Raw genomic sequence first — 27,866 nt, 5'->3', positions numbered from 1 at the left:
GAGTGTTTAGTTCTTTAGTTAGAGACTCAATATTCTCCTTATCATTGTCATACGTTTCATCTTGATTAGCATGATTAATTGACGTTTCATCATAGTATTCATCACTAGAGTTGTCAACAAGTAAATCATCATCACCTAACAAGTCATCTTCATCACTATTGAAATCAACATACTCGGGATGTGATACCTTTGGGCCTTTAGCCATGAAGCATGTTCCAACTCCTTCATTTGGTGAGTCAAATATGTCGTAGGAGTTGGTTGTCACAAGTGCTAGACCGGCAACACCTTCATCTTGAGTATATTCGGAATCGGAGTGATAGCTTCTCTCGGAGTGGTTGTCGGAGTCCGAGCTGGATACCCATTCACCAACATGAGCTTGATGTCTTCGTTTTGTGTAGCTCCTTGATGACTTGTCCTTTCTTTCCGAATCCTTGCTTCTCCGTGAGTGTCTTCGTTCATAACGATCATCTCTACTCCTTCTTTCTCTTGATGGTGATTCTTCTCTTCTACTTCTTCTCTTGGGAGAGTCTTCTCTTCTCTTGTAGGGAGCCGCACACTCATTAGAATAGTGTCCGGGTCTTCCACAATTGTAGCAATTTCGCTCTCGACTAGAAGATCTTTTGTCATTGTAGGACCTTGACTTGGAGCTTCTATCTTTGCTTCTACTCTTGTAGAAATTGTTGAAGTTCTTCACCATTAAGCTCAATTCTTCATTGAAGGTTTGCTTCTCACTTGATGATGTGGGAGCTTCACATGAGGCTTTGTAAGCACCACTTGATTTGTTGTGAAGTTCCTCTTTATCCTTGAGTGACATCTCATGAGCAACAATTATTCCAATGACTTCCGTTGGCTTGAGATCTTTGTAATTGGGCATCATTTGGATCAATGTGCACACGGTATCATATTTTCCATCCAAGGCTCTTAGGATCTTCTTGATGATGAATCTGTCGGTCATCTCTTCACTCCCTAAGCCGGCAATCTCATTTGTGATAAGAGCAAGCCTAGAGTACATTTTAGCGACACCTTCACCATCCTTCATTTTGAACTTGTCAAGTTGACTTTGAAGCACATCCAATTTGGATTCCTTGACGGAGTCGGTACCTTCGTGCATATCAATCAAAGTATCCCAAATTTCCTTTGCATTCTCAAGACGGCTGATTTTGTTGAATTCTTCGGGGCACAATCCATTGAAGAGAATATCACAAGCTTGAGCGTTGTATTGCAGCATCTTCAACTCTTCCATGGTAGCTTCACGGTTTGGTTCTTTCCCATCGAAGAAGTCACCTTGCAAGCCAACACACACAATAGCCCAAACGGCGGGGTTATGTCCAAGAATATGCATTTTCATCTTATGCTTCCAACTAGCAAAATTAGTACCATCAAAGTAAGGACCTCTATGGTGATAATTTCCCTCGCTAGACGCCATACTCTTCTAGGTTGTGAAACCAAGGCTATGACCACCAAAAGCTATGGAAATCAAAGCAAATGGAGACCAAAGCTCTGATACCACTTGTAGGATCGGAAGTATGTCTAGAGGGGGGGGGTGATTAGACTACTTGACCAAATAAAAATCTAGCATTTTCCCAATTTTAGTTCTTGGCAGATTTTAGCTATCTTAGCACAAGTCAAGCAATCTCAACACAATTCAAGCAAGCATGCAAAAGAGTATATGAGCAGCGGAAAGTAAAGCATGCAACTTGCAAGAATGTAAAGGGAAGGGTTTGGAGAATTCAAACGCAATTGGAGACACGGATGTTTTTGGCGTGGTTCCGGTAGGTGGTGCTATCGTACATCCACGTTGATGGAGACTTCAACCCACGGAGGTAACGGTTGCGCGAGTCCACGGAGGGCTCCACCCACGAAGGGTCCACGAAGAAGCAACCTTGTCTATTCCATCACGGCCGTCGCCCACGAAGGAGTTGCCTCACTAGTGGTAGATCTTCACGAAGTAGGAGATCTCCTTGCCCTTACAAACTCCTTGGTTCAACTCCACAATCTTGTCGGAGGCTCCCAAGTGACACCTAGCCAATCTAGGAGACACCACTCTCCAAGAAGTAACAAATGGTGTGTTGATGATGAACTCCTTGCTCTTGTGCTTCAAATGATAGTCTCCCCAACACTCAACTCTCTTTCACAGGATTTGGATTTGGTGGAAAGAAGATTTGAGTGGAAAGCAACTTGGGGAAGGCTAGAGATCAAGATTCATATGGTTGGAATGGAATATCTTGAGCTCAACACAAGTGTAGGTGGTTCTCTCTCAGAACATGTGTATTGGAAGTGTAGATGTGTTCTGATGGCTCTCTCCACGAATGAAGAGTGGGTGGAGGGGTATATATAGCCTCCACACAGAATCTAATCGTTACACACAATCTGCCAAACTCAGTGGGACCGAATCGTTAAACTCGGTCGGACCGATTCAGCAAACCTAGTGACCGTTAGGATTTTCGGTGGGACTGAGATGCAACTCGGTAGGACCGATATGGTTAGGGTTTGGGAATAACATAATCTCGGTGTGACCGATTACACAAACTCGGTGGGACCGATTTTGGTAATAAGCTAACCAGAGGGTTGGTCAGGTAAACTCGGTGGGACCGATTCACTCTTCTCGGTGAGATCGAAATGTTATGAAAAGGAAACAGTGAGTTTACATTGCAATCTCGGTGGGACCGATCTCTCACTTCGTTTAGACCGAAATGTTACGAAGGGAAACAAAGAAATTGCAATCCCATCTCGGTGAGACCGAGATCCCTATCGGTGAAATCGAATTGCTAGGGTTTGTGGCAGTGGCTATGACAAATGAAACTCGGTGGCGCCGGATGGAAAGAATCGGTGGGGCCGAGTTTGACTTTAGGTTTAGGTCAAATGTGGATGTGGGAAGATAGTTGAGGGTTTTGGAGCATATCACTAAGCACATGAAGCAAAAGGCTCATTAAGCAACACCTCATCCCTCCTTGATAGTATTGGCTTTTCCTATAGACTCAATGTGATCTTGGATCACTAAAATATAAAATGTAGAGTCTTGACCTTGAAGTTTGAGCCAATTCTTTGTCCTTATAATTTTGAGGGATCCACTTTCCTCATCCATGCCATGCCATCCATTGAGCTTTTCCTGAAATATTAACCTTAGAATAATGTTAGCTCAATGAGCTATATGTTGTTAGGAATTACCAAAACAACCCAGGGATAGTTGCACTTTCAAGGTGGCGCCTAGTCATAGCAACCCACCACAATTTACAAGGCTATGACCATCTATATTGGTCGTTAACAACTAGAAATAAGGCAGCGGACTAGCGCTGTTTGCTTGATGACCATTTCATGTAAGGAAATTATGACCTTCCTGACCAAAATGGTCGCAATGGTTTAGGGTTTGGAGCCCCCCAAACAGCTTTTGACCAATTGGTCTGAAATGGTCATAGATCTACGACCATTTCTTCCAGGGTCACTGACAGAAGGTCACTAGTTGACATGTTTCTTGTAGTGAATTTCATAAGCACCCATAAAAGCAACAAATTCTTCTATTTGTTCCACATCATAGTAATCATATATACCTCTAGCATAAGAAGCCAAGGTTTCATTATCATTAAATTCGCATGAAATGGGAATGTGTGGAGCCTTCATCCTAGAGCAACAAGTATAATCATATCTCAAGCATAGTTGCCTAGCATACCACTTCAACGTATGAATTTGATCCCATAATAGTTTCCCTTTTTGAGTCAAGCGATAATCCCTAAAGTATTCACGTTGGTCCAATGTGTCTCCCATTACATAATTGAATGGGGTTTTCTCAGGATTATCAAAGTAATACATAATATCTTTCACATAATGAGCATCGAGGATTTTAGGAGGTTCCCCATCTCCATGAGTAGCAAGTACACCTAATTTTTTTGGTATTTCGTGTTCCATATCCATAACTAAATATAAAGAACAACTAAGAACAACAAATAAAAATTACTTAGTGATCAAGCAAACAAGCACACACGAGAATTTTCACCCCACGCTATTGCTCCCCGGCAACGGCGCCAGAAAAAGGTCTTGGTAACCCACAAGTATAGGGGATCAATTGTAGCCTCTTTCAATAAGTAAGAGTGTCAAACCCAACGAGGAGATAAAGTTAGAACAAATATTCCCTCAAGTTCTATCGACCACCGATACAACTCTACGCACGCTTAACGTTCGCTTTACCTAGAACAAGTATAAACCTAGAAGTACTTTGTAGGTGTTTTTGGATAGGTTTGCAAGAATATAAAGACAGCATAAATAAAAAGTAGAGGCTGTTTAGATAAAGACACAACTAAATTATATTTAGTACAGAGCTTTTTGTCACGAGAAAGTTATTTGTCCCTAAGCAATCGATAACTAGACTGGTAATCATTATTGCAATTTTATTTGAGGGAGAGGCATAAGCTAACATACTTTCTCTACTTGGATCATATGCACTTATGATTGGAACTCTAGCAAGCATCCACAACTACTAAAGATCATTAAGGTAAAACCCAACCATAGCATTAAAGCATCAAGTCCTCTTTATCCCATACGCAACAACCCCCTTACTCGGGTTTGTGTTTCAGTCACTCACGGAACCCACTATAAGCAAATCATGATCGTATTGCAACACCCTACAGCGGGGATCCCTCACGCTTGCGCGACACGGAGAGCACCATAGGACAACACCAATAATAAAACATGCAACTCAAACCAATCACGATCATCAATTAACCCATAGGACAAAACGGATCTACTCAAACATCATAGGATAGCCATACATCATTGGGAAATAATATATAGCATTGAGCACCATGTTTAAGTAGAGAGTACAACGGGTAAAAGAGGGCTGACACTGCTGCATAGAGGGGGGAAGAGTTGGTGATGATGGCGGTGAAGTTGTTGGTGAAGATTGCGGTGATGATGATGGCCCCCGGTGGCCCTCCGGCGCCACTGGAAGCGAGCGAGAGAGAGCCCCCCCTTCTTCTTCTTCCTTGACCTCCTCCCTAGATGGGAGAAGGGTTTCCCCTCTGGTCCTTAGTCTCCATGGCATGGGAGGGGTAAGAGCCCCTCCAAGATTGGATCTGTCTCTCTGTCTCTGTCTGTTTCTGCGTTCTGGTATTCTGCCCTTTCACCGTTTTGTATATATATGGAGATCTGTAACTCCGATTGGATTGAAAACTTCGCCGAGATTTTTTCTCTCCGAAAATTAGCTTTCTTGCGGCCAAATTAGAGCAGCAACCGCCTTACGGGGGCCCACGAGGGGGGTAGGCGTGCCCCCGTGCCTCGTGCCCCCCTCGGGCACTGTCTCGCGTTGATTCTTCTCCCGGAATTTTCCAAATATTCCAAAAATATTCTCTGTCCGTTTTTATCCCGTTTGGATTCCATTTGATATGGGTTTTTTGCCAAACATAAAACATGCAACAAACAGGAACTGGCACTGGGCACTGGATCAATATGTTAGTCCCAAAAATAGTATAAAAAGTTGCCAAAAAGTATATGAAAGTTGTATAATATTGGCATGGAACAATCAAAAATTATAGATACGACGGAGACGTATCACTACCGGGGTCCTTCAAAGATGTATCTCCGAGGAGGAGGGGCGGCAGCTTCTAGTGGAAATTCATGCCGGTCTCGGCAGACACCACGCCGCAGCTCGGGCCCTTGTCAGCAAGGCCTTCCGTACAGGGTTTTATTGGCCGACGGCCCGAGCAGACGCACAGTACCTTGTCCAACGTTGCATCGGATGCCAACTCTTCGCCAACCAAAGCCATATGCCCCCAACTGCCCTACCAACGATCCCCATTACTTGGCCTTTCGCGGTCGGGGACTGGATATGGTTGGACCCCTTAAAGGGGGAAGCCATAAGAAAAAATATTTGCTGGTTATGGTGGATAAATTCACTAAGTGGATAGAGGCCAAACCAGTCAAAACGGCGGAGTTCGGGCCAGTGATAGAATTCGTATCCAGTGTTGTGCACCGTTATGGTGTTCCACACAGCATCATCACCGACAATGGCTCCAATTTTCACAGCCGATGAGGTGAAAATCTGGTGTACTAATCTTGGCATTAAGCTCGATTACGCCACTGTCTACCTCCCTCAAACAAATGGTCAATTCGAACGAGCCAATGGTCTTATTATGAGCGGTATCAAGCCTGGACTAGTGCGGTCTTTGAAAGAATCAGACAAGCACTGAGTTGAGGAGCTCGACTCCGTACTCTAGGGGCTGCAGACCACGCCTAACCGTACTACCGGATACATACCTTTCTTCATGGTGTATGGCGCGGAGGCTGTGTTGCCTCGCGATATTATTCACGACTTGCCTCGAGTGCGTATGTATGAAGAGAGAGAAGCCGAGCTTGATCGGCAGGAGAGCCTAGATGCCCTGGAGGAGGAGCATGACGTCGCAAAAGCCCGTTCAACATTTTATCAACAGCAGGCTCGAAGATATCAAAGCAGAGAAGTACGGGCCAAGACTTACAATGTTGGCGAACTCGTTCTACGCCTACTGGAAAAGAAAGGACAAACTCAAGCCCAAATGGGAGGGCCACAAACTCAAGCCCAAACTCAAGCACATCGTTGCAGCCACAAAGCGGCCGATGACACTACTCCCTTGTTGCATTTTCCCAGCGAGCACACGTATGCTTCCATGACCGGCTGGCGCGAGGGGACCGAGGCAGCACGACAGCGCCGAGGAGGCGAGCGAACCACCATCTGATCAGCGAGACTGCGAGGATTTGCTGTTTTCTGTTGCTCGCTAGCGCTTGGAAGGAAGTGTTGGTCTACCATGAGATTCACCCACGTTTTAGTTGTGCTATGCGTTGTTCTCTGCTCGCAATGCTGCATGTGTTGTGCTGAATGACAACACGACGCCTGCTGGTGGTGTCTCACTTTTTAGTGTTTCACTTTGATTTCTTCAGTGTTAATTACTCAACTTTACATTTCAATTTTTTTACTTAACTTCTTAGTGGTTCAATTCTTTGGTGTTTCACTTTTTTTGAGAGAACAAACCTTTCATTTCTTTTTCTTTTTTTAAAAGAAGCCCTAGATGAGTGAGGCGATGCGCCACGCAGTTCCTGATCGACGGATCATGGAGATGACATGTTGATTATCCCTCTAGAGTAGGTGTTTAATCTCCTTAACAATCGCTGCATTGGCCGATTGATCTAGCTCTCATCTCATGACAGTTGGTCGCTAGTTCAGAATTGGTCTCAATGATGAGTGCTCAGACACCATTCCCGAGCAAGGCTAATTCCTTCTATGCATGCCAAAAGTTCAGCTTCCAAAGGACTGTCGCAATTATGCAGATGTTTGCAAGAGGAGAGTATAATTGAGCCGCTGTCATCCCTGGGGATCATGTTGGCTCCTCCCCCAAGGACGGAGCCTACGGGGGCGAGTTGGGGCCATGGCTCCCCCTCCCCCCATGGCAAACTTTTTCCCGAAAACATTGCTTCCCTCTCAATATTTCACTTTCCCACTGGCCCCCTTCTGTAAGATTCCTGCCTCCGTCCGTGCACCTCCTGTGCTAGCTTCGGCGTTGAAACCACCATCCATGTTCAACTTGTTGCTTAGTTGGAATGTCTGACACATTGTAATTGTGGCAGTGACACAATAAGATTCTCTCGGCTCCATTTGTGTATGTGTGGTGTGATGTTGCTTCTAGTGCCACCATGATGCTCGTACAATTAGATTTAGACAAATCAAGATCTCTAGAGCACGTAATACATTCTTCAGGTGCTTATCTCATCCGCCACTTTGTGTTCTCAATAACGATAAAGGTGGAGGAAGCAAAGATTTCTACTATACATTTTTTTGCAAGACTTCATGTTTCTTCAATCTTTAGTTGGTATCGTTTTCGCTATGAGATTTTGGACACACCAAAGGGGCTTATTCTGTTTGTTCAAGTTAAGACCTTGGCCGAGATGGTAATGCTAGAACCCATGGCATCTGGTGTGCATGCATTTTGATGTCTTAGACACTATAGGACTATTGCCTAAAAATGAAAAAAAGGCTTTTTGGCAAAGTTGTGTGTAAGCTGACAGCATAGGCTACACATTGTGTTGCTTTTGTATACATTGTAAACATTGTTTTTCGGGTTTCTATTCCAACTACCCTACTATCTTTGATGGTGTACGTTTGGTGAGAGCTTGGAAAAAAATTGACCGTTCCTAGTTTCTACAGAAGTCATGCATAAATCATGGAGTGTAGGAATTTTGTATCTAAAGTAGTGAAAATTCGGCTACCACCCTACATTCTATCTGAAGATCCAAATAAAAAAACCATTTGTGGTGTTGGTGAGTTTGTTTTTCAACCTTAGATTGATCTTATAATTTCTCTAAAGACCAATAAGAACTTAAGAAGTGATCGGCTATTTTTTTCTTCCGAAGGCTTGCTTCTCAAGCGCAAACTTCTCGCTGGCTCTAGGGATACAGTTGGCCTCTGTAACCGCATTCCAAGATTCTATTGTGTTTACACTCTACGGTCCAATGGGATTGAATCATGTACTAAAGTGTAAATGCAAAATGCCCGCTTCGTCTCCAAAATAAAGCTTCTCTTTAGCCTTCATTTTTTTCTTCAAGCCTCCATGGAGTTGGAACAACTATATATGTTCTTTAGAAAAAATGAACACGTATATTCAGTATATGTAGTTCAGATAAATGTTTCCAATTGATATTAGTTCACTTTTCAATACTCAACTTACCACTTTGCTCTCAACGATAAACTACAAAACTAGTTAATGCAGACATCCAACTTGTCAATCCATTCAAGAATCAATCCCAAGCTTGGTTGACACTAGTTTTCACTAATGAGGCTGGTTTTCACCTTCTTGACAAGCCTATTAGCGTTGTCACGTCACACCTCCTTACATGTAGGACCCACCTAGAGAAAAATGGTATGTTCATATCAATACCACATCAATTTCAGTTGCAATGTTTATACAACAACCATAGTAAATAGTAACAACCCATTTTGTTGACTCTCCAAACACACATTTAAATATAATTTAAATCATAGCATCTTATACATGGTATGCCATACAATACTTTGAAGGAAGTTTAAGTAATACTTGTATACTAGTAGGAACAAAGTTCACTAGCCCCTACTACGATGACAACATCATATCATTCTCACAACATACTACTACTAACTCCTTTTCTTCAGGAAAGACAACTCCAAACTAGAATATATTGTTCATGGTGACAAATGGACTCGAAGGAGTTTGCAAACCAAAACTTGGATTTTGGTTATCAGCACCAATTGTAGATTGCAAGGCGAGTGCTTCCCAGAAATTAAAGCTATTTTTGATTTTCCATGGGTCAGCATCATCGAGCTCCACGTCGTTGATGCTATAGCGTTGGCTTCCTGACCGTTTGCTCTGTAGCCTCATGAAGTACTTCTGTGCATGGCTCGAAATCTGGGCTGGAGTCCTACTAGTGACGAAGTACTTTGATATGTCCTTCCATTTTCCACGACCACATGCACTCAACCCATGGAGAAAGAGCCTAGAATAACCATGTTCAAGATGAACTAGTTAGGTTAATTTTTTCAAGGACATATTGATTATTAATATATTGGTGAAAAAAATGCAATAGTTGGAGTATTAAAACTTGTAACCAAATATTAACCCTTGTGCTAGTAAAGGACATCTTTGTTATCTTTTACGATGTTAATAACATAATATGTGATAATAGATGATTATAAATGAAAAGGAATTTCATAACTGCCATGGTCATATATTGATAATAGATATAAATAGACCATGATAATACTTGCAATAGTAGTTTCATTCTTTACTATGAATATATAATTAACTACTCCATCTTTAGTTGCAAGGACAAGCGTGGGTGGTATTAATTTATACTGGAAACACAATAATGAAATAAAGTCGGTTGTTCACAAACAAAATAATACATCTTGGTACTATTGTTTCTACGTAAAAATAAAAAACAAACCTCCAATTCATGATAATGAAAACCCACATAATGGTCAATAGTATGCTTTCTATTAAAATAAAATACACCCGACATCTCCAAGCGAATAATCAAAATGAAATAATTTTTTAAATGCCATGGAAAATTAGGAAGGATGAAAGATGAATAACCTGTGTTCCTCTGGGGTCCAATACCCCTTGGCACGTGGTGCAAGCACTGGTTGAGGGATGCAAATCTTATTCTCCAACAGCACCTTGTTCTCCTCCACCATATGCACCTCTTCTTGTATCTCCATGGTTTGCATAGTCTCCAATGGACGACCAAACGAAATACCCATTCCTTCCATGGCAACCTCCTTTTGCAATCCAAAGTTTTTATTCACAAGGCCATCCACAGTGTAAATGGCACCATGGTCACTATTGGTACCATTGTACTCCTTCGCTGGACACTGCAACATATGCATCTCCATAACAAGATCATCATACAAGTCTGTTACCTGTTGCATGGTCTTCCTAGGGAACCATGCTTTGAGATTGGCCATGATATCATGCTTCTTGATCTTCTCATGGTTGGTGCCATCATTGTTGTAGTAGTTGTTGAGACGATCAATGATTGATCTTGCCCCCTCTACCTCAGAGGGGTTCCACTCCTGGTTGACTCTTTGATTCATGGAGGAAATTTGAGGCTTTTTTCGGGGAAAACTTATGAGAGTTGGATAAAACTATGAGAGGTATGATACCGAAAGAGTGTTTGTATGGAGAGGGTGATGCGGAGGGTATGATATTTATAGCATCACCATATAGCAAATATTGTTCTAATGGTAAAACATGATTAAAAGAGTATAAATGCTAGTGACATGTATCTTCTGTATAAAATATTATATCCGATTTATGACATATCGATACTAGCAATTTCATATCTAATTTATTGTCAATATAGTTTCGGTGGACAATGAATGCATATTTAAATTGTACTAATAATGCCTCACCCAAAATATATATACCTACGTCACATATATGATCCATTAAGTGCTATATAATCAAAGCGTATCTTACTATAAGTCATGATATTACGCTCACTATTTTGACTTGCCATGTGATAGTGTAGAAGGTCAAACACTGACACCAGAGTCTTGATCTTGTCTATCTTCTAAAGGATGTTCTAAATAATCTATAAATGGCACATATTGCATATATATTTCTCCACTCGATATTTTTTCTATGTGCAATCAATTCAATGCACAACACAAACATTACGATTCAGATATACATATGGTTGACCGGCGAATGATTGCATGGGTGTATGATTCAAGAAAGTTAGTTCATGGGACGAGACTAGTCTTCGCATTAAATTCAAAGATTTAATCCACATGATTGTGTCAAATTTTCATTTTTGCTAAAAAATGAATTATTACATATGATCATCTCTCAAATTTCGTACGGATTTCCTTGATTCCCAAACAAAGCCTCGATATGAACAAGGCTTTCCTATGTAACCATGATGACTTGTTTCATAAAAGATACTAATACACAATTATTATGTTGCACCATACTACGTGAAGGAAAAAAATATTAGATAGGTTTTCAAAAGAAAAGAAAAATTACATAACCAGCATGATCGGTACTATGACTTTCACCATTGCTCAAAACATCCCCATGATAGACCCACCTTATATAGGTGATGGACATAAATTGATGTGTATGTGACTATCAACAAGGTCTGTATCATGTCATGTCATAGCAAATTATTACACATACTTCATGGGCACAACATATTTTCACCTTCATTCTTGTGATCAATCGTGAATTGCATAAACTACTTAACACCTTTTGAGTATTCCAGGGTCATCTAGATTGAACCAGTTATCCTTTTTTGACCCATTGCCTGCAAAACATGAAATTGCCTAATAATTTTCATCACCTAATTGAGAAAACCGAATCAATCTCGCTAGAATGTCTCATAATAACTAGATCTCACTTAAAATCACCCTTACTTCACTGTCCCACAATTACACATCACTTCAATGTGCAGCAGACGCACGTCGCCTCACCATGATGCCCTCTCACCTTGCATTGTCGGTGATGTGGTAGTCGAGCACAACCCTGTGTCGCAGTACCATTGTTTCCAATTCCTTTGTCTACGAGGGAACCGCACAATCCTTATTCTATGCAACGTGGTAGTCGAGCACAACCTTACATCATCGTACTGATGTTCTCAATTCCTTTGTTTACGAGGGAACTGGATGCTCTCTATTCAGTGCAATTTCTATTAACAAAGAACATACCACAAAATAATTCAGCTGCAAAAATAATCGGTAATTTTTCTATTTGTATTTCTTTCACTAATGCGTCCAACATTTTTGTATGACACTCATAACAAACTGAATATACACATGACTTGTGACACTTAACCGGCGTCACATAATATCAGATCGAATCATCACAAAACATGTCGAGGGAGGCTGCTACGGGTGGCCACCAGCTTGTGATGGTCACCGTCATAGAAAATGATCTTAGATGATGGTTCTTTTCCCATCACAACAATTTTCATCACAAGAGATGACATGTTTTATAGTGTCAGAACATTTTTGTCTGAACCTCGGAATTTTTCTCCATGATTACCTCCAGCTTGCCAAATTGTACCTCATGCGATTCGACCTTGCTCAACCGAGTATTGACTTCATCAATTTGGTCTTAGATTTTATTCCCCTTGAGCCCCAGCATTGTCACCTCATCACGCAGAATGTCTAGCTCCTCAACGATCTCATTATGCTTTGTGCGGGTGCCCATGACCAGATTGAACACAACTCCGGAACTTTGATACGTCTCCAACGCATCTATAATTTTTGATTGTTCCATGCTGTTTTATTATCAATCTTGGATGTTTTATAATCATTTTATATCATTTTTTGGTACTAACCTATTGACATAGTGCCAAGTGCCAGTTGCTATTTTTCCATGTTTTTTACATCGCAGAAAATCAATATCAGATGGAGTCCAAATGCCATGAAACTCCACGATGATTTTTTATGGGCCAGAAGGAAGGCAATGGGCCCTGTTGCACCTGGGGGGGTGCCCCGAGCGGGGCAAATCCCACCAGGGTGCGCCAGGAGGCCTAGGCGCGCCCTGGTGGGTTGTGCCCACCTCGGTTGCCCCTCGGACTGCCTCTTTGCTCTATAAATACCACAATATTCTAGAAACACTAGAACAAGTGATGAAATATTCATCCAGCCGCCGCAGAGTCCAGAACCACCAGATCCAATCTAGACACCATCTCGGATGGGGTTCACCACCTCCATTGGTTCCTCTCCAATGATGCGTGAGTAGTTCTTTGTAGACCTTCGGGTCCGTAGTTAGTAGCTAGATGGCTTCTCTCTCTCGCTGAATTCTCAATACAATGGTCTCTTGAATATCCATATGATGTAACTCTTTTGCGGTGTGTTTGTTCGGATCAGATGAACTTCAAGTTTATGATCAGTTATATCTTTTTATATCCATGAAAGTTATTTGAATTTCTTTGATCTCTTATATGCATGATCTCTTATAACCTCGTATTTCTTCTCCAATATTTGGGTTTTGTTTGGCTAACTTGTTATATTTATCTTGCAATGGGAAGAGGTGCCCGGTAGTGGGTTCGATCTTACAGTGCTCGATCCCAGTGACAGAAAGGGAACCGACACATATGTATCGTTGCTACTAAGGATAAAAAGACGAGAACTATATCTACCACCATATAGATAAATGGATCTTGTCTACATCATGTCATCGTTCTTATTGCATTACTCCGTTTTTCCATGAACTTAATACACTAGATGCATGCTGGATAGCGGTCGATGTGTGGAGTAATAGTAGTAGATGCAGGCAGGAGTCAGTCTACTAATTCTTGGACGTGATGCCTATGTAATGATCATTGCCTGGATATCGTCATAATTATTTGAAGTTCTATCAATTTCCCAACAGTAATTTGTTTACCCACCGTTTGCTATTTTTCTCGAGAGAAGCCAGTAGTGAAACTTACGACCCCAGGGTCTTCTTTCTCATATATTTGCTTTGCGATCTATTTTATTTGCACTTTTTATTCAGATCTATTAAACCAAAAATACAAAAATACTTTGTTGCACTTTATTTTATTTGTGATCTATTTATTTAATCTATTACAACTTTCTCCCGTCATCACGCAATTTCTGATGCCGTACCCCGAAAGGGATTGACAACCCCTTTAAAACGTCGGGTTGCGAGGTGTTGTTATTTGTGTGCAGGGGCTGTTTACATTGTGTTGCTTGGTTCTCCTACTGGTTTGATAACCTTGGTTTCATTTATGAGGGAAATACCTACCGCCGCTATGCTGCATCATCCCTTCCTCTTTGGGGAAATACCGACGTAGCTTCAAGCGACATCAAAAGGAATTTCTGGCGCCATTGCCGGGGAGGATCTTCAACACATACCAGGTTCCTAATCACAAATCTCATCTCCTTGCAATTTACATTATTCGCCATTTGCCTCTCGTTTTCCTATCCCCCACTTAACAAAAAATTGCCATTTTATTCGCCTCTCTTTTTCCGTTCACTGTTCTCTTGCTTTCTAGTCTCGATGGCTAGCGTCCCTACTCCTCCTTTGTCACCAGACTTTGAAGTCTTGTACTTCAAGCAAAGACAAGGAGAAAATTTGAAAGATGCCTGGTATAGTCTTATGGAATCGTATCGTATTTCCAACTTAAAGGGGGACGCCAAGGTTTTGCTTCGTAATTTTTACATATGGTTGGCTTTGCATCATAGACAACTTCTCGATTTTGCCGCTAAAGGAAATTTTATTGAACTTGATGCCAATACTGCCTATGAAATCTTAGAGGGAATTTTGGGAATTCCACCTCAAAAGAAGGGGTTTCATTTTACCCCCGAGGTAGCTAAAATGCTGGACAAACTTGGTGATTTTCATAAACATATGGTTGAAATACATAAATATAATGAACCCCTCAAACACCTCAATGGTAGTATCAATCACATGAATACTCTGATTACTCTTTGCAACAAGCGATTGGATATTTTGGATCTTAAGATGGTTTCTTTTCCGGAGAATATAAGAAAGCGTAAAGAGCCTCCCGGGTTTGAGAAAACTCTTACAAAAGTTGCCAAAACTTCGGAAGACAAAACTTAGATCCTTGTTTTTATGCCTAGCTAAGGGCGTAAAACTATAGCGCTTGTTGGGAGGCAACCCAATGAATAAAATTTATTTTTGCCTTTTTTGCTTTCTGTTCTTGAGTGTTAGCACAATTATTCTACTGTTATGATTGTGTTTTTATCTTTTAATAGTGTTTGTTCCAAGTAGAACCAATAGGATCTTCTTGGGTGATAGTTGTTTGATCTTGCTGAAAAAGACAGAAACTTTGTGCTCACGAAAATAATTGTTAAAATTCACCAGAACTTGATAAAATGCTAATTCTTTTTGCAGAAGATCAATATACAAATTATCCAGGTTTTCCTAGTTTTTCAGAAATTTTGGTGTTCCAGAAGTATTCGAAGAAATCAGATTGCTACAGACTGTTCTGTTTTGACAAATTCTGTTTTCTTTGTGTTCTGTGCTTATTTTGATGGCTCTATGGTTTTCTTTGATGAGTTTTTTCCATAGAAAAGTTGGAATAAAGTAGATATAAAAAAAATAATTGGTTTGATACAGCACTTATAGTAGTGGTTTATTTTACTTACACTAACGGATCTCACGAAGGTTTTGTTGAGTTTTGTCTGATTGAAGTTTTCAAGTTTTGGGTTATCTTACGATGGATGAAGGAAGGATGTAAGTGCCTAAGCTTTGGGATGCCCCGGTATACAAGCTATTATCCAAAAATGAGCAGCCAACAAAGCTTGGGGATGCCCACGAGTGGCATCCCCGCTTTCTTCCAACAATCGGTATTTTACTCGAGGCTATATTTTTATTCGTCACATGATATGTGTTTTGCTTGGAGCGTCTTGTATGATATGTGTCTTTGATTGTTTTATTTTGTGTTTTAAGTCATCAATCCTTGCTGGACACACCTATTTGAGAGAGCCAAAATCATGTCATGACTTGTTAGAATTTCTTTCTATGCTTCACTTAAATCTTTTATGAGCTAGGACTTGCTCTAGTGCTTCACTTATATCTTTTTGAGCACGGTGTGCGTTGTTATTTTTGAAGAAATGCTCTCTCACTTCACTTAGATTTATTTGAGAGTTAGTAAAATTTTGAAGAAATTCTCTCTTTCTTCACTTAAATTATTTTAAGAGAAAGAAATTTTGTTATGCTCATGATCTTCACTTATATTTGTTTGAGCTTATGAAAAGCAACACATGAAAATTAGTCCCAAAGTGATAGATATCCAAGAAGGATAAATAAAAAGAAAATGTCATGAAGATCATTGGACAAAATAAACTTGATTCTTAGCAATAGTTTTGAGATATAATGATGTGATATGTGAGTTATGTTGATGAGTAATTGTGCTCTAGTAAGAATATCGGTGTTGAGGTTTGTGATTCCCTATGCATGCACGAAAGTCAACAATCATGCAATGAAAATTATATCCTACCTGTGGTGCATTATTCGGTGTTAATTATGCTTAATGCATGCTTATGAGATTATTCATTTCTTGGTTGGTCACTTCCCAATCTTTTGCTAGCCTTCACTTTGCACTAAGTATGATCTCTACTTGTGCATCCAAAATCCTTTAAATCAGTTTTGCCACATGAGTCCACTATATCTACTTGTATGCGGTATTCTTTTGCCGTTCTAAGCAAATTTGCATGTGCCATCTCTAATTTTTTCAAAATAAACTTCTCTTTTGTGTGTTTGTTTCGCTCACGGAACGGTAACAGGTGGCTAATATTTTCCATGCTGGATGTGTTATTCTCAAGATGAATGTTTATTCACTTGTCACTGCAAGAGAGTAAGGCAAAGGTCTTAGGGATGCCTAGTCCCGAAATACAAAAATAAATTTACTTTATGTTGTCAAATAAGAAATTCCTTGGAAAGTGTTGGTATGGAGGGCACCCGTGGATACGATTAGCCATGGAAAGTGAAAGAATGGTGGAAAAAGGAAGAAACTTTATTTTCTGTTTGGGAACCGCCTATGGCATTCTAACATGGAAAGTGTTGGGATCTCTAAGTCATTTTCGTCGGTGGGATGGATACACCTCCCAAAATGTTTTTATCTCTAATCTTTCGCTTTGAGCTCTAGCACCTCTACAAATCCCTACTTTCCTCTGCGAAGGGCCTTTCTTTTACTTTACGCAATTTTTATTTTTAATTTGAGTCTCCATCTTCTCTTATAAAAAGCACCAACTAGGAGGCAATATGATCGTACTTAAGTGTTGGGTGTAGTTAATATTCGAGTGTTTTTCATGAATGGATCAATGTTTGAGCATGATGGGCTTGGGATAACTTATTTTAGCGTTGATATTTTGAAAGACATGGTTGCTTGTTGATATGCTTGAGTATCTAAATTATTATGTCAAAACTAGACTATTGCTTTGAATCACATAAAAGTCCAATTTTCCATGCTATAAAGAAAATAATATGATATGGCATGATGAACAACACTCCACATCAAAAATTCTGTTTTTATCACTTACCTACTCGAGGACGAATAGGAGTTAAGCTTGGGGATGCTGATACGTCTCCAACGTATCTATAATTTTTGATTGTTCCATGCTGTTTTATTATCAATCTTGGATGTTTTATAATCATTTCATAGTCATTTTATATCATTTTTTGGTACTAACCTATTGACATAGTGCCAAGTGCCAGTTGATGTTTTTCCATGTTTTTTACATCATAGAAGATCAATATCAGATGATGTCCAAATGCCACGAAACTCCATGATGATTTTTTATGGGCGAGAAGGAAGGCAATGGGCCCTGGTTGCAACTGGGGGTGCCCTGAAGGGGGCACAACCCACCAGGGCGCGCCAAGAGGCCTAGGCGCGCCCTGGTGGGTTGTGGCTGTCGGCGTTCTGGGAACAGGGGTCCGCAGACTTGCCTGCCTGCGGCCCACAACATGGCTAGGCAGCAGGCCGTACGGCCCATCTTTATCAACAAGGCACCCGAGACCCTCGCGAGGGTCCAAGCCTCGCGAGGCAGACGATGCAAGACCTCGTCTGGAGTGGCCTAGCCAGGCAGGCTCACGAGGAGCGGAGATATCAAGGCAGGGCAAACCTCATGAGGCTTTCGTGACGTGAGCCATGACGAACGGTGCCAGGCGGGCGCCGGTGCGTGCAGCGTCCTTATTTCCTCTTTGGTGCTAAGGAGGCAAGCGCATGCGAAGAGTACCAAGGCATCAGGCAAAGGTTGCCATATTGGTGGAACAAGACCAAGACCAGGAGGACAGCAAGGCGGAGGTCATCATGGAGCCCAAGACGGCGTCACCCCAAGGCTTTTCACAAGCGAAGACTGCTTTTGTCAGGATAGCTTGTACTAGCTGTCCCCCTTCAAATTTGCCCGCCATCGTTGGCTCCCTTCCCGCTCGATATTTGGGAAGAGGACCAGGGCCCCTATAAATAGGACTAGCCACTGCAGTAGGAGGCAAATGAGCCTGAGCTGAGGCATCGGATCGCCAAGAGATCAAACCCTCACACCACAAGTTAATACACACAAGAACACCTCTACCTCGGGAGGCTGTTCTTCCCTTGTACTATTCATCATCAGCCCAAGAGGCAATCCACCACCACCACACTGGAGTAGGGTATTACACCACAACGGTGGCCTGAACCAGTATAAACCCCATGTCTCTTTCTGTGTTGTGAGTTTGTCGAGTTCGTCCGCAAGATATTAGCGAGCTAGAGCGTAGATCGATAGGAGGGAAAGACTTCGCGCGCACCCCGGTGTTCGAACCTTAAGGGTTTGCCGGAACCCCACATCCGACATTTGGCGCGCCAGGTAGGGGTGCGCCGGAGCCCCCTCCACCAACCTGCGCGCGGTGCCGCCGCACATCGCTCCCATGGCAGGAGCGCCACCACCCGCTTCTGCGACCGTCACCAGCAGCAGGGGGTCTGGGTACTGGGCACTGGCCCTGGCCCCCGCCCTACGGCAGGTGCGATGGCCAACCAAGTTCAAGCCAGAGATGCCGCCACATTATGACGGTGCGGCAGATCCGGCATCGTTCCTGCTGGCATACGAGGAGGCCGTCCTCGAAGCCGGAGGCGACGACAAGATCATGGCCAACTGGTTCCCCATGGCCCTCGCCGGCGAGACACGCGTCTGGTTGCTCACCCTCCCAGGATCCACGGTGGCGTCCTGGGAGGAACTCCGCAACCTCTTCACTGCACACTACACGGTGCCGGCGCATCACACAGTCGCGGTGCTGCTGGGTGGCTCCCAAGCGCCGCCTTCAGATTGCCACGTCAAGCCTTTCTTCCGTCAGATTGGAGCAGCCTCCAAGCGCCCGGGGGCTCCGCCGGCTTGGGCTTCGCCGAAGGCCGACCTCACCTTCGACTCAGAAGACCACCCCGGCTGCACTGCCGGCTCTGGCATACTCCCAATGCTCTGCACACCTACCATCTGCAATGTGGCCGTCACCAAGACCCTCATCGATGGCGGTGCCGGCCTCAACTTGCTCTTCGTGGAAGCCTTCAGCCTCCTCCACGTGCCAGCCGAACGGCTCAGCCTCAGCAAGCCTTTTTGGGGAGTGGGTGGTGGAGCTGCCTATTCTCTAGGGAAGATCCGCCTCCCTTTCACCTTCGGCACACACGACAACTACCGCACAGAGCTGGTGGACTTCGACATTGCCCGCATCGGTCTCCCGTACAATGCCATACTCGGGTACCCGGCTCATGCTCAGTTCATGGCGGCGACTCACCCGGCCTACAACCTCATGAAGATGCCAGGGAGCAAGGGCGTCCTCACCGTCGAGGGGGACACTAAGGAGGCAGTGACGACGCTCAGGCTCGCCTTCAAGGCCGCGGCGGCAGCACGACCAGCAGGCGCCAGTACGCTCGAAGCCAAGGAGACCGCGCCCGCCAAGAAGAAGCAGTTGTTTACCCAAGACAAGGCTGAGACCAAGCAGGTGCCGTTGACGAGGACGGGTCTTCAGGAGCCACCTTCACCATAGGAACCAGCACTACAAAAAAATACACTTCCGTGATGATACGTGTTTGTCACAGTAGGTCGCGTTTTTTGTCATGCATGTACATCCATGATAAATTTATGACAGAATCAAGATAGTCATACCTGTGTTGTCGTAGAAGTGTTCCATGACATTACCAAAATTATCATCACGGAAGTGTCCACTTCCATGACAATAAATCACGCGTCACAGAAGTGCTTTCGTCAAGGGTGACCGACACGTGGCATCCACCGTAACGGAACGCCGTTAAGCTATCGGGTCAGGTTTTGGATCCGATAACCCGTTAACAGCCCCGACCAATGGGGATTTTCCACGTGTAAAATCATCATTGGCTGGAGGAGACACGTGTCAGGTCCGCGTTGGCACATGTGTCACTCATCCAATGGGCCAGACGCGCCTATGATATGTTGACACATGGACCGGCCCATCAAGTTTAAATGGGCCGGCCGAACTGAAGGCCCACAAGATTTTGCGGACCATAATGGGCCGGCCCAGCTAAAGGCCCATGAGATTTGGCGGACCATAATGGGCTGGCCCAGTTAAAGGCCCACAAGATTTTGCGGGCCATAATGGGCCGGCCCAAGTAAAGGCCCACAAGATTTTTGTGTGCCATAATGGGCCGGCCCAGGTAAAGGCCCACAAGATTCTTGTGGATCATAATGGGCCGGCCCAGCTAAAGGCCCATGAGATTTCGCCGATATTAATGGGTCGGCCCAGCTGTAGGCCCACAAGATTTTGAGGACCCTAGTAGGTCGGCCCATTAACTGGCTGCCATGTTTTGGGCCAAATGTCGGCCCATATTTGATCCGGTCCATTAATGGCCTGCCATGCTCCGGGCCTAATAGTGGCCCATATGAGATCCGGCCCGTTAAAAGCCTACCACGTTCTGGGCCAAATTATAGCCCAGACCAGGTCCAGCCCTTTAAGAGGCTTTGGGCTCAATTATGGCCCATATCAGATTCGGCCCGTCAACTGGACACTATGCTTTTGGGCCCACTTGCTAAAGGCCCACTTAGTAATTCGACCTGATATTAGTTTTGGCCTGTTAAGGGCCCGTTTAACATTTTGGCCCTATATTAATTTCGGACTGTTAAAAGCCCGTCATATAGTTGGGCCTAACTACGGCCCGGTTTGCATCCGGCCTGCTCGCAGCCGATATCTGATTGGGGCCAACAAGGACCGAGACAATTTTGGCCTGTTAAAAGCCCGTGATTTGATTCGCACAATCATGGGACGGGGTTCCTTCGGGCTGCTGTCGGCCCGTGAGCTGTTCGGCACGTTTCAGGCCCAACCTACATCGTGATTGCATGACGGCCCGATTATGTACCGTAATTTTATGGTTTGGCCGGTTTACTATGAAGACAGGATATATATACAGTTAAATAAATGGAGCATCGTGAATAAGAAAAAACCTAGACTATACAATAAAGAAATTACGGCATATTACATCCACTGGGCATCAAAGTTCGCCACTATGATAATGAAGCACAAGCACACATCAGATTACATACACTGGGCATCAAAGATCGCCACCAGTGCAAATAAACACGCCGACAAAATAATATACAAAACCGACAGCACTTCAATAGAGTTCAAGAAAGGTTAGCCCTGCTGGGGAGCTGCAGCGCAAGCAGCTGAGCAAGATGATGAGACTGCGCTTGTTCAACACTTATATCTTCCTCACTCTGAAAGATAAACAAGCAGACAGATGACAGGTTTTGCACATAAAAGTATCAGTGCTGACAATTCATCACATTTCTTACCGACGAATAAAGTGACACAGTTTAAAATTACATTAACACAATATGGTATTGTTCAGGTCAAGACATGGCAGGAAATGACATTGTGAAGGAGTTGGCAGCTTCACGACACCACTGGATTACAGATCAAGAACTCATAAGTATCAATGGTTAGTGTGCTGTCAATTTATACCATTTCAGATTGGCAAATAAATAGACGGTTTAAATAATAGTAGAATGATATGATATTGTTCATAGTTAAGACATTGCAGAATATGACATTGTGCTGTAGTGGGTAGGTTCACCACACCACTGGATTACGGATGAAGAACAGAAGCATACATGCAGTGCAAAAGAAGATCACTTGCTCTGTATAGTTTAATTTACATGGTATGAAGAAGGAACTTGGTTGTACAACTAAAAACTTAAATTGAGAAAGGACAAACTTTTGTTGATGAACTACATAATAAACTTTTAACAAGCAATTTGATGCAAACACCAAAAATAAACAGCTGTTGCAGTCATGCCTAACCAAATACATACAACAAAGTTTGAAGGCTTGAGATGGACAAACTTACATTATTAGTGAAGATAGGCTCTATAAAGGCCTTTTCCATGCCGACGGGGGGGGGGGGGCAATTCAAGAAGTTTACCACAGAATCTTCTTCAAAAGCATTGCCTTTATTCTACATTTTGTTAAGAGTAAATATAGATGTGATAATATACGAAAAAATGGAGAATATTTAAGATAAGATGAAGAGCGATGCTACATAACCAAGTAGCTATAAATGTAAGTGCAGCGATACAGGCAAAAGGTACAGCCAAGAGCAATGCACAGCTAAACTTCTTCATTACCAACCTTATGGTAAGAGTAAATATAGATCTGATGTGTAGAAAATGGAGGGCAAAGGAAAATAAGCTGCAGAGTGATGGTACATGAACAACTACCTGTCATTATAAGTACACTGATAAAGGACAGCATGTACTTACAAGAACAATGCAGAGCTAAAAAACATTGGCATTGGATATATTCTACACTAATGTAACCATTCATACAGATCAGATAATTTGGAGCGAACAATTGATAAGCAAGCTATCATGCATACTGCTGTCACATAATGAACCAGGTATGTATGCAAGTACAGTGATACAGGACAACAGGTGCTAACAAGAGCAAAGCAGCGGGCAGCATATTTGCGATATCCTGTCGTTCTGTCAAACCGGAATTCTTCTTCGAGCAGATTTCCTGCAAAAAAGATCCGTAAGGCACATGCGGAAAAGTATAAGTTCAAATTGTTATGTCATTTCATAGACAGTACCTCATCCTGGGAATGAGACCAGTGCATAACAAGGTTTTCCATTCAATGTCTTCTAAATTTAGCACATGAGACTTCACCGGAAATTCGTTTATAGACTTGCCATCAAAGTGTGATTTCCTCAGATAACACCAATACTGCTGCAATGCTCCCTTGAAAAGCACAAGCAAGCTTTGCTCGTCATGACTATCCAGATTGACCCTCGCCTAGTTACAACAATGTAATGTAAATCATTGATGTGTTCAATCAGCAGAAAAAATGAAAACAATAACCATGAATAAATAGCACTTACACGTAAGTTGGACAGGAAGATGTGAAAATGGTGTTTGTCTTCACAATAATCTTCCCATGATGGGAATATATGCACGTAGTCCCTAACAACATTGAAAGCATTGTCTTTTAAACTGGGAATAAATGGAATGGGGTTCCAATCTGCTGGAATTGGCCGTCTCTGAAGTTGGGATAGGTCTTCGGCCGGTGGACTTGCTGTACTTTTTACTGGAGTGGGATTTTTCTGTGGTACAGCTGGTGCTATGGCAAATGAAATCGGTATACCTTTTGCTGGAATGCAGGTCCTGTGTGGTGGGGCTAGTGGTGTGGCCAGTGAAGTATGGGTACAGTCTGCTGGAGTCGGTCCTACGTTTTGTGTCACTGGTTGTACAACCAATATAAGTGGGGTGTTGTCTGATTTCTCCGGCACCACCACGTTTTTCAAGGACTTTGCTAGTGCTCCTTCAGGTTCGGCAATCACCCTCTTCCTTTTTGATGTCTGATGCACAAGAACAACATTTGAGTGGAAAAACATGGTATGATGACAGATGGAATATGTATTGATAATGGATGGGCATGGCATCTCGACATATATGATGAGTAAACTAAGCAGATGGCGGTGCAACAAAGTAGAAGAAATGCAAGACAACATATGCAAGATACCCGCAATCAATAAAACATTGCCAAATTAGAACAGGCACCTTGATGGGTGAACAGGACAGGCCATCTACCTTTGACTCCTCGAGGTTAGAATAGTCATTAGGATCATATTCTGAACAAGAATCAACAGGTGGGGAGCGTATGAGTTTCATTGCATCCAGAATGGCACTCAATGCCTTGGTGCCAATTTTGTAAGTCATTGCAGTGTTTAGCTTCAAGAGTGGACTGCTGCTAATGTGACACAAAGCAGCTACACAGATCATAGTGTAGATATAACGGGAAAACCTTAAGCATCGGAGTAAAATCAGCAAAGTGGAACTTGTTGGAATATATGTGCTAGTATTGCTGGTACGGCTAGAAAGGCTTCGGATACCAGCTCTCTTCAAGTGAAGGTGCGGTACTATTAATATCAGTGTAACTCTCAAAGGCGACATAGCTCCCCGCATTTCCTTGCTATTCTTATAGGATTCAAGTGGGCAGGCCACTACAAATCCTATTCCCATGTTTACAAGATCCTACGAATCAAAGAGGCTCAAAGTGTCCATCACAACCGACCGTATAGACCTCTACACTGCAAATGTCCCTGCTCATCTTCAGTACAAGGAACATACTGTACTACTATCATACTCCCTCCATTCCAAAATATAAGTCTTAGTAGATATTTCCACTATGGATCACATACAGATGTATCTAGATACATTTTAGAGTGTAGATTCACTCATTTTGCTCCATATGTAGTCCATGGTGGAATCTATACAAAGACTTGTATTTAGGAACGGAGAGAGTACATATTAAAGAAGAACGGAAGAGGAACATGGTAAAGAAGAGCAAGCAGATTTTGGATAATAAAATGTTGGTTGCGCAGTGCCCACACATGATGAACCAGAGCGCATTAAGAATGCAACTCCCAGCTGTCTCTCGACCATTTCAGGCGGTTGGATGAAGATCCTACGTCTCCTAACCCTTCTTCTTCCTCGTCTCTGATTCTTCCCATACAGAACACCGCACAGGCCGCCGGCCGGACCACCGGCCCCCACCGCCTGTGTTCCTCCGCCACCCCCACCCCTCACCCCCACCCCAACCCCCACCCGCGTCGAGTTTTGTTCGTTCGGCGAGGCCCCACAACCACCCGAGCCCCTTCGATTGCACTGGCGAACTTCGGCGAGCTTTGAAAAATCGACTAACCAAATTTTGCAATTTAGTCTACTGTAATTTAACTAGTGTGGAATATAAAAGGGGAAAACCATAAGCATTGGGAGTATAGTGTTGAGCGTGCCATGGAGGATCTGAAGGTGCAAACCGGACAAAGGCAACTTCGCAACCAAGACAAGAAATCAGAGTAAAGCAGTGGCAATCTATTTTCTTGTTGCGATAAATAAGTTGAGCAGATACGAAAGAGTACCGCCTCTGGTGCGGCGCCGTGTACGCATCTGCTGAGAATTTGACAGTGCTGCGGTAGCGATGGCTGTCGGCGGCGTGGAAGCAGATCTAGGAGGGTAGACGGTGGCGGTGGGGTGCGGTGGACGAGACGGTCATAGGAGCGGCGCCGGCAAGGTGGACGACGGCGGGGATGAAGCGAGAGGACGGGATGCAAGGATCCCGGTCCGAAGCCGTGGATGAGAGAGGTCAATCTCTTGTAATGGACGGCGGCGTCGGGGTACCAGCTCCGGCGTGGTGGAGGAGGACGGCGGTGGATGGGGTGGAGGATGGCATCGGACGGAGGAGGGTGGGGTGGAGAGGGTGTTTTGGCGCCCACGGAGTACGAATGGGGAAAAGGGAGGTAGAGAGGAAGGGGGAACCATGTATTCAGGGTGCGCTTGTCTCAAATGCGAGGAAATTTACAGCAACATTAGTCGGTTGGGGATAGGACGGTAATCTCGCATACCCTGAATATTTGCCGATGAGAGTTTGTTTTTGGCGTCCACCGTGTATGAATATGAATCGGGGAGGGAGTCAATTTCGGCCGAGGACACATTGTGTTTTGGCGCCCACCGTGTATGAATCCGGGTGAGAGGTGGTTACGTCACGTTTGGGTGAAATTACAAACCTACCCCTATCGAAACCTATAGACATCCAGCAGAGAGGCTTTGCGTGTCATAGATAGGCAGTAGTGATTTCCATCTCGCAGATTTTGGTTTTGGGCGGTTACTGCGACTTTGCCCGCTTCGTTGAAATTTTGCAGAGTGCACGTTTACCGTGCCAACTCAATTCGAATCCCGTTTGTATTCTATTTTTTTGGGTGGGATCCATTTTCAATTGGAATTACATTCTATATACATCATTTTTTTAATATATACTTTCAAAAGCACAACACCATTTATACATAAATATGGTTTACAAATGGCATGATCTCAGATTCATAAGGTTGTATCCATCAATTTGGATTTTCAAATATTTGAAACCACTTTATGTTGAAATCCAATGTATGCATTCCTCGCTAACTGTCTCCAATTAATGTGTGTTTCATGCGGGTTTTTTTACTTCTCAAACATGTATAATGTGTTTCACACACGCAACATATAGTGTAATCCCGTTTAGACATTAATTGCATATAAACCATGCATTGTTTGTAACTGAAGAATCTATGGATCACCAATATTGATAAACTATATAAGATTACACGTGTGCCCAAATTCAAATGAATATGCATGTTTGATACACCAATTTGCGTTATGATATTATCGATGTCGTGATCTCCAGTTTAAATAATTGAATCCCCTTTAATCCATATATTCATCTCATATAGCTATCACTCATGCTTATATAGGACTATCTCTCTGGACCTATACGCGTTCATCGTCTCTCAGGTATCTCTCATGCTACCTGTATGTCGACAATGATCTTTTATCTTCATAACACACTGACGGTACTCTCTCCCTCGACCTTCATCAATCTATCTCTCTCTAAGTATATATCGCTCCCTGCTATGTGTCTCTAACTATGATTCTCCATGTGGAATCTCTTTCTCTCACACAAACACAAAACTTTGTCTCCTGGGGTCTCATTTCTCTCTACTATTCCCATGTGTGCCACTCGCACACCCCTCATACATAGATGTCTTTCGCTCCTTAGATATGAGAACCTATGACTCTTCCTCTTCAATATCTCTTTCTCACACACAAACACAAACTCTGTCTCCCAAGGTCTCATATTTCTCCATTGTTCTCTTGTATGTCGCTCACACACACCCTCTGTCCCTAGAGATATCTTGCGTTCCCTCGTATGTCTCTCTAGGTATCACTCTCGTCATGAAATATCTTTCTCTCTCGCAGACACAAAACTCCGTCTCTCTGGATCTCATTTCTCTCTGATATCTGTTTGTATGTGACTCACATGCACCCTCTCTCTATCTCTCTCACACCCACACACATAAACCAGCCTTCTGATCCACTCGACTCCTATCTCTAATGCACACTAGCTAGCATCTTTATCTTTCTATTTATCTGTTTCTCCATCAACCTTCTTTCTCGCCCTCACTCTTGATTCCTATCACGCACACTACATATGTTTCTCTCTACATGCAGTCATGTGCCCTCTCACACACAGATATAACTTCACCCTTTGAACCACCCGACGGTCATATCCAACACCCAAACTAGCGGATGTCCCTCTAGCTAGCATCTCCATCTCTGTATCTATCTGTAGTTTCTCCGTCAACATTTCTTTCTCGCACGGAGTCTTGCTTCCTATCACCCACACTATATATGTCTCTCCATACATATGCATTTATAGGTTGGTCTCTTTTGCACAATCGTTGCGCCTCACTCCCTCTGCTCTCCATAGATGCATGCTCCAGCCCACGCCACTATCTTAAAGACAAAAACACATGCTCAATTATCGGGCCTTCTTCCCTGCATTCTCACATGTGTGCATATTTTCAT

At 43.1% G+C, this 27,866-nt stretch overlaps 1 protein-coding gene across 1 annotated transcript; it reads right to left on the bottom strand.

The window, feature by feature from the left end:
* Nucleotides 1-9,161: 9,161 nt before the first annotated feature.
* On the bottom strand, nucleotides 9,162-10,585 carry LOC125518401. Its single transcript, XM_048683253.1, has 3 exons — nucleotides 10,412-10,585; nucleotides 10,086-10,363; nucleotides 9,162-9,486 (listed from the first exon to the last, which is right to left on the bottom strand). The coding sequence occupies exons 1-3, from the start codon at nucleotides 10,583-10,585 to the stop codon at nucleotides 9,162-9,164; spliced, it is 777 nt and encodes a 258-aa protein (XP_048539210.1).
* Between the last annotated feature and the right edge of the window lie 17,281 nt (nucleotides 10,586-27,866).

Source organism: Triticum urartu, chromosome 7 (genome assembly GCF_003073215.2).
Source record: "Triticum urartu cultivar G1812 chromosome 7, Tu2.1, whole genome shotgun sequence".
In the NCBI taxonomy this organism is placed as follows: domain Eukaryota; kingdom Viridiplantae; phylum Streptophyta; class Magnoliopsida; order Poales; family Poaceae; genus Triticum; species Triticum urartu.
Note: the sequence above shows the minus strand (reverse complement) of the source record. Positions and strands in the feature narration are given on the sequence as shown.